This window comes from Acinonyx jubatus, chromosome A2, assembly GCF_027475565.1.
Source record: "Acinonyx jubatus isolate Ajub_Pintada_27869175 chromosome A2, VMU_Ajub_asm_v1.0, whole genome shotgun sequence".
In the NCBI taxonomy this organism is placed as follows: Eukaryota; Metazoa; Chordata; class Mammalia; order Carnivora; family Felidae; genus Acinonyx; species Acinonyx jubatus.
Genome location: NC_069383.1, coordinates 143,940,187 through 143,956,179, shown reverse-complemented (window position 1 = coordinate 143,956,179; position 15,993 = coordinate 143,940,187). Strand labels below are relative to the sequence as shown.

The following is a 15,993-nucleotide window of genomic DNA, read 5'->3' as shown; positions in this document are numbered from 1 at the left end:
ATAAGAAAGACACAGCCTCTCCTTCACAGAGCTTATGGTCTAATGTGTAAAAGAAAATATTAAATAATAACTGCAGTGCTGTGAAATAAATTCTACACAAGTGAGTCTCTTATCCAGGAGACTCTAAGGACGTAAGAGAAATGTCCTTCCAGGCTGATCCAGCGAGTGGGTGAGCATCGGGAAGAGCAGTCAAGGTTAACATAGGGAACAGCATGCACACAGCTGTAAGATCTTTGTGCCTCGGAGGAAAGGAGTGAATTTCAGGATGGCCGGAGCACAGAGTTTAAGGAACAGAGTTTAGAGAGGGCCAGGAGAGAGAAAAAACCAGACAGATCATGCATTAGTTCATTCCCTCCCTGTCCCTGTCCCTCATTCAGTGCCATACGTACCCAGTCCCCGAGGTTTGGTATGTGTAGGTCTGCTCAGCTGCTCTTCACAGCAGATAACCTTGTCATTAAAAGCTAAGGGGAAAAAAAAGTTAGGAAACACCTGCTTTGAAAATGGTTCATCTTCTCAAACGATGGACATTTTCTATTTAAAGCATTTTCGTAGACTTTTATGTCAATAAAAGCAGTCAAGGACATGAAAAGGGGAGCATTGGTTTGAGGAAAAATCTCTTAAGACACCCAAACCTTTGTGAACAGAAAAATTAGGAGGCACTGACACCCTTTACAGAGAGTCGCCGTGGGGATTATTTTCAGGAACGAGTTCCCAAAGAATGGTCATAATGTGGTTTGATGGAAAAGCGATTGTTAAAATACTTTCCTCCAACATATTCTCTGTGTAAACAAAATTCCTCCATTTTCTCTTGTCCCTCTTACCAGCCTGTGGGTCCCCCGCTTCTTGGAGGCCTATGCCTCACTTGCCATTCAAGGACACGGTTGCAGGTTACATTCCCCCCGCCCCGGCCTTGCCCTGTGTCCTCTGCAAAGGAACAGGTCTTAAGGATGGCATCCCAAAGCCCACCTCTGGCATTCTGGCCACTCCTCTCATGCAAAGAGAGCCTCCTTGGGCTAATGCCAGGCCTTTTGTGGTTGAGGGAAACTGGAACAAAGCCAATGATTTTGATGAACTTTGAGCTGGAACCCCTGCCGCTCATTTAAATTTTTTTATGGTGAGGCTCCATAGCTTAGGGGTTAGAGCACTAGTCTTGTAAATTTTTTTATGGTGAAACACCACACATTGTTGATTCTTTTTTTTTTTTTTTTTTTTACATAACACCTCAATTCCTCGAACAGAAACTGAGTTTACGTGCTTTCCAAAGAATTAGATTTAAACATAAAAATATTTTTTGAACCAAACTACTTTTTCATTCTGTTCATTTCCTTTATGTCTACGTAGGGGAAATGATTTAGGTCTAAGGAAGACTGGCCTCCACTGACAAAAACTTGCTTGCTTCTTCAGCTCCCCCCTACTCTGCCTTTTTAAGAATGCTGCTTGTGCGTATGTGTGAATTTCCGAGTCCTCTCTTTTCACTGGAAATCTGAGTCCCAGTGGCTCTGTTGGCTTTGCTCACCGGAGGTTTTCACACTTGTTTGTGCTGGTTCTCTCTCTGTCTGTGCACAAATTTCAAAGCGTTTGTCTAAATTTTATTTGTGTTGGTCTGGTTAAACAAATAGCGTTACAACCCAAGAAAAAACCCTATCTCTAAATCAACATGATTTCCAGTGGCCCATTTATTTTATGGGGCATTTGAGAAATAACAAATTCCAGAACAAATTGTGCAGTGGCTGTCACGTGTGACCTGAGTTGCCATACGAATGCAATGGCTTGCTTCAGGCTAAGTGCTGTCTCTCCAGTGGTGTTGACCAAGCCAGGGCTCCCAGAGCACAGGTTGTCAGGGCCTGTAAATCCTGGCAATGTCAGGGTTTGGGAGCTCTCTGCAGTGTGCGGCATGTGCATAGGGACTCTTGGGGTGGGGGTGACTGGCTGGCAGATTGTCTCCCTGAGCAGAGAAGGACAACATGTGGGGGGAAGTGTACTATCATCTTTGCTAAGCCTGAGTTGGGGCTCTGGAGGAAAATCAGAATGCCGGGGGTAAGTGGTGCATTCTGTCTTGACACACCCCTCCTGATCCTAACCAATGAATGTCCAGTCTACACAACTCCTATGCCAGGAGGCAGTGGGATCAGGATGCCTGTGGAAAGAGCACTTACTTTGGAGCCTGGTTATCCTGTTTACTGAGCGTATGATCCAGGGGCAGTAACGCTACCTTGTTGAACTGCAACTTTGGCTTCGGTGAGATGGGAGTGGTAATCCTTGTCCCACACCGAGGTAGTGAGGAGCCCATGGGACAGCATGTAAAGACACTTTAAAGACCCCAAATAGAAATCCAAATACACAAGAGGTTTGTTTCTGTTATTACTACAAAGGGGCCATGACCCGAACAGGCTGTCCTACAGGAAACTGAGGCAGCACCCCCAGCTGTGCGGGCTTAGATTGTTGGTTGACAGGTGGGACCCTGGGCTGGTGCAGTTACAGGTACAGGACCGTGGATTCGAGTTGTGCCTGTCTCAGAGCCTTCTACCTGTTCTTTTCCTTCTCTTCCCCACCTGCAGGGCTTTGCTGGAGCCCCATGTGAGTGTCCCGGGGGGTGTGGCTGTACCATCCCTCTGCAGCCAGAACCCCACTCACCCCTTGCTCTGACTCCCTCAGCCCTCAGGCTTCTTGGTAATGATGCTAACAGACTTCTTGGCTGCCAGGACTAAGAGAGAGCACCAGGCTGCTGCCATGGGAGGAGGAGAGCAGATAATGAGGAAGGGGTCACTTCTCAGCAGTGAGGGGTCCTGCTTTCCCTTTGAGCCACAGAGGAGGCCAGGAGGGTCTAGCCTCAGCCATGGTTGGACACAGTACGAGGCGGTGTGTTGCAAGTGCTGGCCTGGGTGAGAAGAGGGGATGTCGTGTGGGGTTGGGGAAACACAGCAGCAGGATCTGTACCACACCTGGGGACTCCAGCTTTCCTGCTTTGGTGCTGGTCCTCGACCAAAGTCTCCATCTCCATGCACCCCCTCCAGAAGTTGCTGCTTTCCATGCTGCACATTTCGTCTTTGGTGCACTTCGACTATTAGAGGTTTCTGCCTTATATTGCACTGAAATCACTCTTCTTCCACTTCAACCCACTCCCTGGAGCACACAGGGGGCCTGCTTCCTCTATTCCATGGCAGTCTTCTGGAGATCGAGGACCAGGAATGGGGCTCTTCTGTGGTGTCTCATCTCTATCTACCTTCCTGTTCATCTTTCCTCTGCCCCCTGCCCACCCCTAGCTGCCTTTGTTTCCTGAACGCATGGGCGTGGAATGTTCCCATGGCAGGAAGTGGGGGCATCACCTGGCCCTGGAGGAAGGTTCATGTTAGCAAAGAAGATGACACTGGGTGGGGCAGACCCAGGGGACCAGCATGAGGGAGGAGAGGTAAAGATGACCACAGTGTGGGGATGGCTGGGGGTTAGCAATGACAGCCCTCACAGGTGCTTTTCCAAATAGTCCATGAAAGTTGGGAATTTTATCAGAACATGTTACTTTTGATTCACATTGTTATTGCTGTCGAACCTACCCCATCACTCAGTGTATACTGATTACCTCTGGCCTCAGCACCATTTTCTTATTTTTATCTCATCTTTACATAGAACTCCTATAAAATAAAGCTGATAAGGACTCTTCTCCTATCAGATTTCTGTTGGTTCCCCATTGCTTTCAGGAAGGTAATCCTAATCCTCCCAAAATAGTTTGGGATTTAAGCCCCCCCCCCCCGCCCAGACTGACCCAAAGCTGTTTCTTTGTCCTTATCCATTCATACTGCTACCCTCTTCTTTCTCTGCCTCCCATGTGGCCCACGTGGAGGTCCTTGGAAGGGCCGATTCAGGAGCTAGGTGGGCTTGTCTGACCAACCTGAGCCTCTGTTTCCTCGGTATCTGTGTAATGAGGGTAATAACAGCCCCGCCATCACCACTGACCATCTGCCATGAGGATGGGCTTAAGGCATTGGCCTGGGCTCTGTCAGGGATACCTCGCTGAGGAGGCCGGCTGGGATTGGACACACACACACCTCCATGTCTTGGTGTTCGCTGAGTAGAGTGCTCTGATGATTCAGAGGGCAGAACTCTTTGAATGGGTAGCCAGGTAAATCTGGGTCTTGATAGGTAAGCTGGCATTCAAAGATGGGAAAAGGCTTCTTAGGTGGATGGAGTTCTGTGGACAGAGGCTCAGAGGGTTAAGGAATTGAGAAGAGTGTAGGCAAAATACAGAGGTATGTTTATAAGGTGGGGAAATGGAGCTGAAATAGTCTATGGGAAAAGGCTGAAAGGTGCCAAGTGCCAGGCTAAGGCACTTGACCTTGGAATGTTGAGGGCAGTGCTGAGGAACCCTGAGGCTTCCTGAGCAGGACACCATCAGGATGAAGCCAGGGTCTGCAGTGGTATCCTGAAGTCAAGGGGAAGGTGAACCCCCATGAAACGCTCTGGCTACAACTCGTTCCAGCTGCCTTGGTCGGTGAGGTGTGTGTAGACTGGCCAGCATAAGATGCTTGGTGGTCATGATGTCCAGCTGGCAGGGAGATTCCTCACCAAGAAATTGCTCCTTACGAAGGACATAGACCTGGAGGGAAGATTCTCCAGCAGCATGGAGACAGAAATTCCACCCCATGAGGCCTGTAAATGGGAAGGGAAAATGACAGGCTGATGGTGAAAGCTGCTGCAGATGGTATGTCTGGGCGTGAACTCACTCATTTCATGCTTCTGGGAGATTCCAGGAATCATGGGCTTTCTATCCTGATGCATTCTGGCCTCTTCAGGAGTAGGGCTCATTTCATATGCTTTGTACCTGAATGACTACTGGAAGGGGGACATCATGAAAGAGACAGAGATGTGGAATGGAAAACATAAGAAATGTACAACATTGTCCATTCCCGAAGGATCCTATAATCTAGCTGGTGAGCGAAAATGAAAATATAACATAAATTTGCATTTGGTTACTATGGTTACATTTTTCCAAACACTTGAAAATTTTTTCTCTTTGGAAATAATTTCAAACTACAGAAAAGTTACAAGAATAACATAGTGAACAGTCCATGTACCCTTCACTTGATGCTTATTAATATTGTATCTCATTTGCTTTGCCTTTTTTTTTGCACTTTGAAGAAAAATTTGAGCATAGTTGACATACAATGTTACGTTAGTTTCAAGTGTACAGCGTAGTGATTTGACAAGTTTATACATTATGCTGTACTCGCCCCAAGTGTAGCTGCCATCTGTCACCATACATGCTAGTACGGTATCATTGACTATATTCCCTGTGCTGTACCTTATATTTCCGCAACGTATTCATTCCATAACTAGAAGCCTGTATCTCCCGCTGCCCTTCACCCATGTTGCCCATCCCCCTTTGTCCTCTCCTCTGGCAACCATCTTGTTTTTTCATTTATCTGTCTATAAGACGTGTGGACTGATTTTTTTTCTTAAAATATAATACTTTATTCCTATTTCATCATTTTCTATCCTAGATTTAGCCAGTGAGAGATACTTCGCTGGCTCCTGTGCCCTTATCATGTTTTTGTTTTGCTTTTAATTAAAAAAAAATTTTTTTAGCATGTCCTTATTTGTTTCATCCTGTACCTACTCTACCCTAGCCCTGGAATCAGCCATTTTACCAAGACTCTTGGTTTCTTTTTTTTTTTTTTTATTTTTTTAACGTTTATTTATTTTTGAGAAACAGAGAGAGACAGAGAATGAGCAAGGGAGGAACAGAGAGAGAGGGGGAGACACAGAATCTGAAGCAGGCTCCAGGCTCTGAGCTGTCAGCACAGAGCCCGACGCAGGGCTCGAACCCACGAACCATGAGATCATGGCCTGAGCCGAAGTCAGTTGCTTAACCTACTGAGCCACCCAGGCGCCCCGACTCTTGGTTTCTTTTAATACACATGTATTAGAGACCCAAGTCTGGGGGCCACGTGTGCTCATAACAACTGGACTGCCTTTGTTTCCATAGTCTTTCAACAGAGCTGGGAAACATATGCATTTACATGCACATACACATACTTACATTCATACATATACATCTTGTAGAAATCACGAATTCACATCAACACCTCTAATTCCAGTCCATCCCCAGAGGGTTCTTTCTAGTCTTCCTTTCTTCCATGTTTCTGTGTCCCTCCTTCCACAGTGAGGACCCTGGCTCCCAGGAACACGGACACATTTACTCAGTTGTTAAGTCCTGTAATAAATCCGAAATGATTCCAGCATTGTTTTGTCCATAGCACTACAAAACACAAAACTCCTGCAAAGAGTTTAGCATTTACTTGTGGTTCTTCCCTCACTCAATCCTGCCCAAGGCTGAGAGCATACAGTCAAGGGATCCTAAGCTACCCGAGCTAGTTTTGTCTTTCTCTTCTTTATCGTTGTGGTATTTGTTTGAAATGCAACCAGATTCATTTGTCTCAATTCACTTCCACTTTAGGGTTATTTCCCCACCACCCCATCCTTTTTGATTTAATTGAAAAATTGTGATGTGTAGAATATTAATGTGGTTCCAAAAGTGAAAACTATAGAGAAAGGTATACTTAACAGTATCCCTCCTGCTTTGTCCCCTCCCTTCTATTTGTCCCCATTCTGCAGTTTCTGCTTTATCCTTTGGATACACCCTGAGGTAATATGCATGTTTCCTTATTTCCCCCTTTTTCATACATAAAGGGTAGAATACCAGGTGCCTTTTTGTTGAAGCCTTTCTTACATCTTTTTTTTCCTTTTGATTGAATGCACCATAAATAGAATTCTGATTTGGAACAAGTAGGCTTCTGTCACATGTTGACCTGTTAGATTTCTAGGCACTTGTAAAAAGTCTGATGGTTTTGGGGCACCAGGGTGACTTAGACAGTTAAGCGTCCAACTTTGGCTCAGGTCATGATCTCACAGTTCATTTCGTGACTTTGAGCCCCCCGTCAGGCTCTGCACTGACCGCTCAAAGCCTGGAGCCTGCTTTGGATTCTGTCTCTGTCTCTGTCCCTCTCTCTCTCTTTCTCAAAAATAGTAAACATTGAAAAAAAGTCAGATTGTTTCTACCAATAACTTTGTTAAATCAACTTTTGTAGTAGTGACTATTACTCAGTCCCTTACTAATGGCTTCTAAAATGATGAATTCTCATGCAAAATGGAAAACTTTTTTTCCTCATCTACTGAGGCTAATACCAAATTCGGTGGACTTGGGTGGGAATTTTCTAGAATGGAAGGATTGTTGAGATGGGAATGGGTTATTTTCAACTGAGCAGAGAGGGGTACAGGATTGATGAGGTACTGGCTGGCCCATTGGGGTCACGCTGAGCCTGGGATTTCATGCGTTGTTCTCTGCTTCTCTGGGATCATGTAGTTTAGGGCCCACTCAGAGATGTTTGCAGTTTTCCTCCCTTTGGTGTTTGAGAAAGCTCCTCTGATTGCCTTTTTAATGCCCAGATTCAGCAGCTAAATATTATATCTTTGAACCTCACATTTGCCCAATGCTTTGTGATTTCCACAGTATTGTCTTAATCTCCGTGAAACAGTAGAACAAGTATTGTGTTTATATTGCAGCTGAGAAAACCCAAGCTCCGAAGAGACAAGTGATAGAGCTGGGACTAGAACCCAGGTCTTCAGACTGAGAGCCCAGTGTGGTCTAGGTCCATCACAAAGACCCCTCCTCCCACCCCTCTTCCTTCAGCCTGTCTCAGAGCCCACAGGAGGAGATTTATGCTTGCAAATCTCAGTTCTGTCCAAATCAGCAAATGTTACATGTCTGTTGAGTATTAGACCATTCAGAACTGTCTAAAAGCAGTTCAGAGGGTTTACATCAACAACTTTATTACCTGAACTTGTGTAATAGCGACTATTACTTAAAATAAATGGGCCATAAGCCTGGCAATGGTTTTTATTCTCAGAAATTTTACTCATAGTAGGATTTTATCTATGCATGTGTTCCTGTGTCTCAACAACCAAGAATGTACAACAGCGATAGAGCTTGTTGGAGAGTTTTTTTTTTTTTGTATTTCTAATGCAAAAAAACACTTCATAAAATACGATATTAAAGCAAAATCCTCTTTTATAAAGCCCTTAAATTTTTCTGGTAACTCTTTTGCTATCTTTGTAATCTTTTTCAAGAACTCAGATAGGATATGACTCTAGGAATAAGAATACCCTGTTTGTATTATAACCGTGTAAATTTCACACTTCAAGTTCAGAATCAAAACACAAAGATTTGTGCGTGCTTTTGGCAGACTATACAAATGAGGCCCACCCGGTTGTTCTTTACAATGTATTTAAGAAAAGGGACATGTTGCCATGTAAGCCTCCAGGGCCCCCACTTCATTCTCCAGGGATGGACATTATGGATTGGGTGTGACTTCTTCAAAATTCATATTGACTTGGTGAACCTCCCCAAAACTGAGTTATGCATGTCTTGTGTCTCAGGAGGCCTGGGAGGCCTAGAAGCCCCAAATCGTTCTGAGGGTCTGGTTTGCATGAACAGCAAGACGCCGCCTGTGATGGCCCTTCCTACGTGAGACAGGAAGGGATTCTCCCTTGCAGGAAAGGCCCCTGGGTGGAGTGCAGAAAGCATCTGAGTCTTAATCAGCTTTGGCTCACCCTGCAAACCCTCTGAGATCAGCTCCCCTGCGGGATGGGCCCAGCATGCCCCATAGCCCTGCCCTCTCCTCATTTTTTAGAGGGGGAAGGTGGGGATGGATCAGCCGTGACAGAGCCAAGGACAGGTTCTGGGGCATTCAGGAGGTGAGTGACTGGGGAGCAATGAGGGTCATCCTTTTTTACTAGGCAGAGGGTAGCGCCTTGGTAAGGACTCCAGTTTTTAACTTGAAGCATCCGTGTCGCTGAGCGTTCAAGTACCTGTTAGTCCCTTTTATAGCCCAGGGTGGAGGGCGAGAGGGAAGAGAGACAAGAGGGGTTGGCTTTATGAAGGCAGGTCATTTCCCCCTTTGTCGGTTGTCTGGGTTGGGGTGAAGAGGTCCCTGACAGGGAGACGTGGGGGCTTCGGGCTGGCAGGACGGCAGACGGAAGGCGGAGGTAACCTCCATCAGAATCCAGGGCCGTGTGCTCAGAAGCTGTGCTGAATCTCATCCGCTTTTTTAGCAGCTTTTTAATCGTGCTTACGAAATCCATAATTCGTGTGACTTGGCTCCTGTAAGCATTCGCGGTTGGAAATGCAGATGGTTCCTTGTACATGAAAATTGGGTAATCATCCACCTGACTCCCAGGCTTGCCTGAACACATGTGGGATTCTATGTGTATGTGTGGATGTAGGACTGCAGATGCGAAAGGTGGAGTAAACAACGAGCAGTTGGGAACATTTACACGTCTGCCAAAGCCTTTCCAGGGCAGGTGTTCCCATAAATGGGCAACAAATTGTACTGCCTCTTCATCTCCTGCAGGGAAGACTTTTGGGGAAAGATCATGGCAAGAAGTGAGGGTTATGAACAACAATAGCATTTCACCAGTGCTCTGTTTCCTGCGTGGGAAGGGAGCACCGGGCCATGAGGGTGAGCTCCCTCCTGGCTCTTAGTTTGGACACAAGGGTCAGGAATGCTACCTTTGGCTGAAAATACTGAAGAAACCCTAAACTTGGTGCGTACCCTCTTTAACCACAGCTTAACCCTCCCGGGTCCTTTCTCTTTGAAGTGTGATGCCAGCTTCCACTGGCATCTGGGGACATTCTGGGGGAGGTGGGGGACCTCTGAGTTCAAGCTAATGGTGGGGGGTGTCAGGAGACCCTCCATGACAGCACATGGTGATTTTGGCCTGGGCTCCTTGGGATTGTTCATTTTCTGAGACAGCGCATGTGTGTTGATGTGGTCTCTGCAGCTCTGACACCCACAGTCTTGCTTAGGAAGACACCGTCCTGTGTCCTGTCCACATGTGTGGCCTCTGTTGCTGTGCTTGTGTGGCTGTTACTCAGTGCTGTGTGTCCTGCCACAAGACTGTTGTGCAGCAGGACATATGGCTCACGGTGCAGGTCCCTAGGGACGTCCTGACATGTGCTTGTTCTCTCCGCCTCCCTCAGAGAATTCTCAAAGGAAAGAGAGAAGGCTAAAGCCCGGGGAGATTTCCAGAAGCTCCGGGAGAAGCAGCAGCTAGAGGAGGATCTAAAGGGCTACTTGGATTGGATCACCCAAGCAGAGGACATCGATCCTGAGAACGAGGAAGAAGGAGGAGAGGAAAGCAAACGCAACAGTATGTAGCACCTTCCTACTCCTGACCAGAGAGAGCTTGTATGTGACTCATACCCCCGCCAGGCAGAGAGACGTCTCTCCCCCTGGCCCGGCCTGCGGTCACGTACCCTGTCGGCTGTCCATCAGAGAGGACAGTGTGCTCGTACCACCTCTAAGATTCTGCCGGAGGCTCGGGTTTTAGAGTTGTACCTGGTCACGTGGTTTTAAGGCAGAGGAGGGTCAGCCACACTCACCCACGGGGAATTCGGGAAGCCCCTTCTGTGTGGGCAGCAGCTGTGGGAAGACACACGTTGACCCTGCAGCACAGGACACAAAGCCACGGCTCCTTCCTTCCCTTCAGAGGGAGCTGTGTTACTGGACAAGAACTTGAAGAGCAGGGTCCCTCTCCAGCTTCGTGTGGCCTGAAGTGGCCCCCACCTGAGCTCTACATGGGGGTGGGGTGGGGGGGGGGGCGCAGATGCTTAGCCCATCAGGGGCTGGGAAGAAAGCAGCTGACCCATCTGGGCAGCGTTAGGTGGCATAGGAGTCAGCATAGCCACTTGGAGCCCACTTGCCTGGTCATCCACCCTGGTACCAGGCACCGCGGGCACTTTCTGCAGCAGGAAGGCCCGACGCCCAGCAAAGCCTGGCGTTAATTGCCATTGTCACCCAAGGTGTCTCTTTCACCACCTGCTTTCCTCACGGATGTGCCCTTACGCTTCCTGGGCCATCTGTGCCTCAGGTAAAAGCAGAGATTGACATTCAGCAGTGGATTTGACTGAGACGCTTGGACTTTGAAGTCTAGAATAGTTGATGGTAAAGACCAAGAACATGTCTCAAAGGTGTGCGTCCCTCGAGAGGCCTGGGAACCAAGGCAGAAGGAGATGGCTGAGCGAGCCCCCTTGGGCAGGGGCCCTGAGACGGCGTGCAGTCACGCCTTCACTCAGCAAGGCGGGTGCTGGGTGTGCGGTCATCAGCAGTTTTCTCCTTCTGGGGGAGGGTAGGCCTGTGCTCACCAAGTTGCGGCACCAGGGGACAGAGGTGCGGATTGCGAGGGGCGGCAAGCTGGGTGCGGGGTGCCAAGGGGGACAATGGCTGGCTGCAGGGCTCCAGCACGGAGCTGTGAGGCATTGGCCCTGAGCCTGGAAGGATGGACGGGTCTGAGGTGTGCCAGTGTCAGGAGAAACATCCTGAGCCACGGCAGAGGTATGAGGAGGACACTGAGGTTGTTTGTTCCTTTGGCCGGAGCACAGAGGGTAGGCAGGGGGAGGCTGGGTGAGGGAGGGCTTGTGCTGCCTCTGTGCATATGGAGGCTAAGTGGCCCACGGCTGACTGAGGTGGCCTTCGGCTGCTTCCAGCTGGGGACTCTGGGTCCGTGCTTCCATGGGGAGTGAGGCCTTCCTGCTGTCACAGTTGCAGATGATTGACTTAGTCCTGTGTGCTCCTGGGGGGCCGGCGGGGTGCAGGCCGCTCCTCTCCCCTCCTTGCTGCTTCCCAGCGTCATTGGTGCTGCTCCCTCGAGGAGAAGGCTAGGGACTCAGTGGCTGAGCATCAGGAGGCTGCCGGAGGATTTCTAGAGCTGACTTTGTGTGCTGACTCTGAGATGGGAGTTCACAAGGGGACTTTCGTCCCAGTTCCAAACTTGGTGCTGTCCTTTAGGTGACCGGGTGTAAGAAGGGTGTCTGCGTGTCTTCAAGGCATTTGAGCCTGAACTCATGGTCTCCTCGCAGCCTCTGCACCTCCCGTGTGGCCGGCAATGAGTCACACCTGCAGCCTGGGGGATGCCTGCCTCGCGTTTCCCCTCTTCCTTTCCAGACTCCATCTTTGGTGCTGACCTGGGAAGGTCTGCCAGCCCTTCCCTCCCTGTCCTGATGTGACATGTCATGTGTGAGCCGACACAAGTGTGCCTTCTCCTGAGTGAGAGCCTTCCTCAGCCAGTTTAGCTGTGCCCGATGGGGGGTAGGGGACCACGTGAGCTTGTCATCTCTTCGTTGCCCCAGCTTCCTCGCCCCTGTTAGCACTGCTAGCAGCAGCTGTGGTGGGACCGTGCTTGTGGCCCGTGGCTGGAGGAGTGGGTGTTTTCACCGGACTCAAGGCAATGGCTTCTGCTAGTCCTGAGAGACCACTCTGTCTTAGCCTAGTCCTTCCTGTGTCCTGCCAGTGTGTGTAAAGGACCTGGCCACGTGATGACAAAATCAGTTCCTCTGCCTTTGGAAACCTAGCTGAGGAGGGAAGACAGAGGGGGCGGTGCCTCAGCTTGAAACAGAACAGGCAAGCTAGCAATGTGATCAGGGGCCAGCAGTCTTCTGTGGGAGCCCCATAAGGCACAGTGAAGCAGCCCTGGGAGGAATGCAAGGGAGGCTCCCGAGAAGAGGTGGTGTTCCTGCTGAGCTCAAGGGAGGAACAGGCTGTGGCTTCGAAAAGTGGCAGAGAGGAGGGTACCTCTTAGGCTAGGGAAATCGCACAAACAAGGTACAGACGGTTATAAATGTTCCAAACCCTTAAGTGCATTGCTTAGTAGTATAATCAAGGAAAGAAATAACCCACCTTTAAAAGTGGTAGATCTTCAGAGTTCACTCTGTAACCAGGACTCCCAACCCCACAAAGCTGAGCCGTATCTCTGGAATGTCAGCTCTGTGGTTTCTGCCATGCACAGTGCCGTGTGACTCAGCCTGGGTAACCAGCTTGACCTTGGATACTGAAGAGCACACCCTTCTGTGGGAGTACTCCACCAGGTGCTGGGGTTTCCTGTGGAGTGAGGCTCTGATTTCCCGAGTCACCAGATGCCCGGAGCCTTGATGATTAGGATCTGAAATAAATACAGGGGCTCCTGGGTGACTCAGTCGGTTAAGTGTCTGACTTTGGCTCAGGTCATGATCTCATGAGTTCAAGCCCCGCATCAGGCTCTGTGCTGATAGCTCAGATCCTGGAGCCTGCTTCAGATTCTGTGTCTCCCTCCCTCTCTGCCCTCCCCTGCTTGCGCTCTCAAGCTCTCTCTCTGTCTCTCTGTCTCTCTGTCTCTCTCAAAAATAAACATACATTAAAGAAAAAAAAGACATAAATCCCAGGCTTTGGGAGCCATGTAGAGATTTAACTGACTTAAGACAAGAGCCCCAAGTCTCCTCCCAGCAAGGAAGTGGGCCTCCCTGAATACATTCCCAGCAGCCCAGAACTTTTGGAGAAGGAAAGCTTCTGAGGTTTCTCAGGGACACCCCGTGGTGGCCATCCATTTTCTTCTTGTCACAGCCAGAAACCACAGGGGAAGGGGGTTTCCATGAGGCCTGCATCATCCCCCTCATCAGCCGACGATGGTTGATTTACCACCTGCACACGCCAGGTCTGGTCTCTGTCACCTGTTGGCAGGCAGTGCAGGTGGGCATTGCCGGTGCCAGCGTGCTCCCTGGGTGTGTAAGATCCATGCCCGCATAGTTAGCACCCCAGCCCTGCTCCTGCATTTTCTTTGGGAAAGGGGGTGGGACATTCCCTAGGGATCCTTGCCTTATTCACACTGCCTTGGGACGTGTATGCCACTGACTGCCCTTTTTCAGCTGGGTCCTGGATGGGATCGGGACAGATTCCTTGCAGACATGGGGGGATTAAGTGACAGTGTGACAGGAAACCCTTGCTAAGCCTCACCCTGTACAAGCAAAGGGGGTATCAGAAGCCATTAATAAGAGGTCATGAGACTTTGGAGGCAGAGGCTAGACAGCATGTAGATGCCCCTTCTCTGGAATGGGCTATGACTGAGAATTTGGACTTGAGTGCTAGACACACTACCCAGTGTCTCCAAGCCCCCATTTTCCTGTCTGCGAGGAGGGGGTAAAGATATTTGCCCATGGAATCCTCTTGCACCATTGGTAGGAATGCAAATTGGTGCAGCTGCTCTGGAAAACAGCGTGGAGGTTCCATCAAAAAATTAAAAATAGATCTATCCTATGACCCAGCAATAGCACTGCTAGGAATTTACCCAAGGGATACAGGAGTGCTGATGCATAGGGGCACTTGTACCCCAGTGTTTATAGCAGTGCTTTCAACAACAGCCAAATTATGGAAAGAGCCTAAATGTCCATCCACTGATGAATGGATAAAGAACCTGTGGTTTATATATACAGTGGAATACTACTTGGCAATGAGAAAGAATGAAATCCTGCCATTTGCAGCAATGTGGATAGAACTGGAGGGTACTATGCTGAATGAAATAAGTCAGTCAGAGAAAGACATATCATGTTTTCACTCATGTGGAACTTGAGAAACCTAACAGAAGACCATGGGGGAAGGTAAGGGGGAAAAATAGTTACAAACAGAGAGGGAAGGAGGCAAACCATAAGAGATTCTTAAATACAGAGAACAAACTGGGGGTTGATGGGGGTTGGGGGAGAGAGGAAAGTGGGTGATGGGCATGGAGGAGGGCACTTGTTGGAATGAGCACTGGGTGTTGTATGTAAGACAATTGGACAATATATTACATTTAAAAAAAGGTGTTTGCCCATGAGATTGTCATGAGGATTAGATGGCCAGTAACTAGTAAGGGTCACTATTGCCATAAGTGTACTTACTACTACTGTTGTCATCAGACTGCAGGAAAACTTGACCTACACAGAATTATTCTTGCAGATTCTACAGGACCTCTGAACAACCTCAGGCTAGGGACCCCTTTTAGGAACACATCCCTGTACTTTCCTGTTCAGAGACTATACGGTTCTAAAGTATTGGTGGGAGGCAAACCTATTGACTCAGTCACGTTTGAGATACGGAAGCACGGCTTTCTGGTTCAACGTCCATTTGTGGTTGGTTGATGCTTGCTGTTGGAGAGCAGATGTCAAATCAAGTGCTTAGAGCTGCGTACACATTATCTTTTCTCTCTAATCTAAATGTCACTGTCTGCGTCTGTGGTACCCAACTCTGGCTGTACATGACAGTCACCTGGGGAGTGCAGACACATCCTGATGCCATCACTCCACGCCCACGAAGACTAGTTTGTCTGCGGCGGGACCCAGGCATGATTTTATCTGCTGGTCCCTGGAGGTTCCCATGTGAAGCCAGGGTTGGGAGCTCTGGAATGCTATCACACTGAATGTCACGCTGTTCTAGGCTTTCACTTGAAAGAAGACAGGAGAAGCAGTCGGTCCGTAACTGGACTCTCTGGTGGCTGTGGTGACTGATAATTCTAGCTTTGTGCATTCATGGAATATCTAAAACGTCCATTCTATAAATTTGCTATTAGGAAGCTGGTGTTACATGGTTAATTGAATAGACAAAATTCCCTTGGAAGTTAGTTCCTAAGCATTTGGGATATTTTCAAGGATAATTTATTTAACTTTTCGCTGAGCTTCAAGTTTCTTAAGAAACCCTGCCAAATCTCAAAGTGATTTTTTAGACGTATGCAGCTGCTTCTGAGTTAACAATGGCGTTTTTCTAGGGCCATTAAAATCTGGAAGCCTAAATTCTATTTTAAACTCTTCTCATTGTCCGTGATTAGTCTTTTTTTTTTAAAGAAGAAAACAAAAGGGCATTAAAAATAATGAAATCATTTTAAAGGGAGCTCATTCTAAAATTCTGGCCAGAAAAGCAGGGCAGTTTCACTGTAGGAACTATTAATGATCAATAGTCTCTGTAAGTGGGAGTGCATGATGCCCACAAGGAGCTCTCCTCTTCCTCAGAGGTCCTAGAGGCTGCCCCTGCCCCTCCCATCGGGACTCTGCCCCTGCCCAGCAGGTGTCTGCATGGAAGGTTGCCACAGCAGTTGCCTCCCCTGTGCCACTTGGATGTCTTTTGCTCTCATGTTTGATTTGGGGGCTGGGCAGGAAACCAG

General features: G+C 48.4%; 1 protein-coding gene across 5 annotated transcripts in view; it reads left to right on the top strand.

Annotated features, from left to right (window-relative positions):
• The window catches only part of CACNA1D (calcium voltage-gated channel subunit alpha1 D), a 305,082-nt gene that overhangs the window by 187,351 nt on the left and 101,738 nt on the right, over nucleotides 1-15,993 (top strand). For all 5 annotated transcript variants that reach the window (XM_027038967.2, XM_053220348.1, XM_053220346.1 and 2 more), the window contains exon 9: nucleotides 10,034-10,203. In XM_027038967.2, coding sequence (XP_026894768.1) covers nucleotides 10,034-10,203 — 170 coding nt within the window. The remainder of the gene's footprint in view (nucleotides 1-10,033; nucleotides 10,204-15,993) is intronic.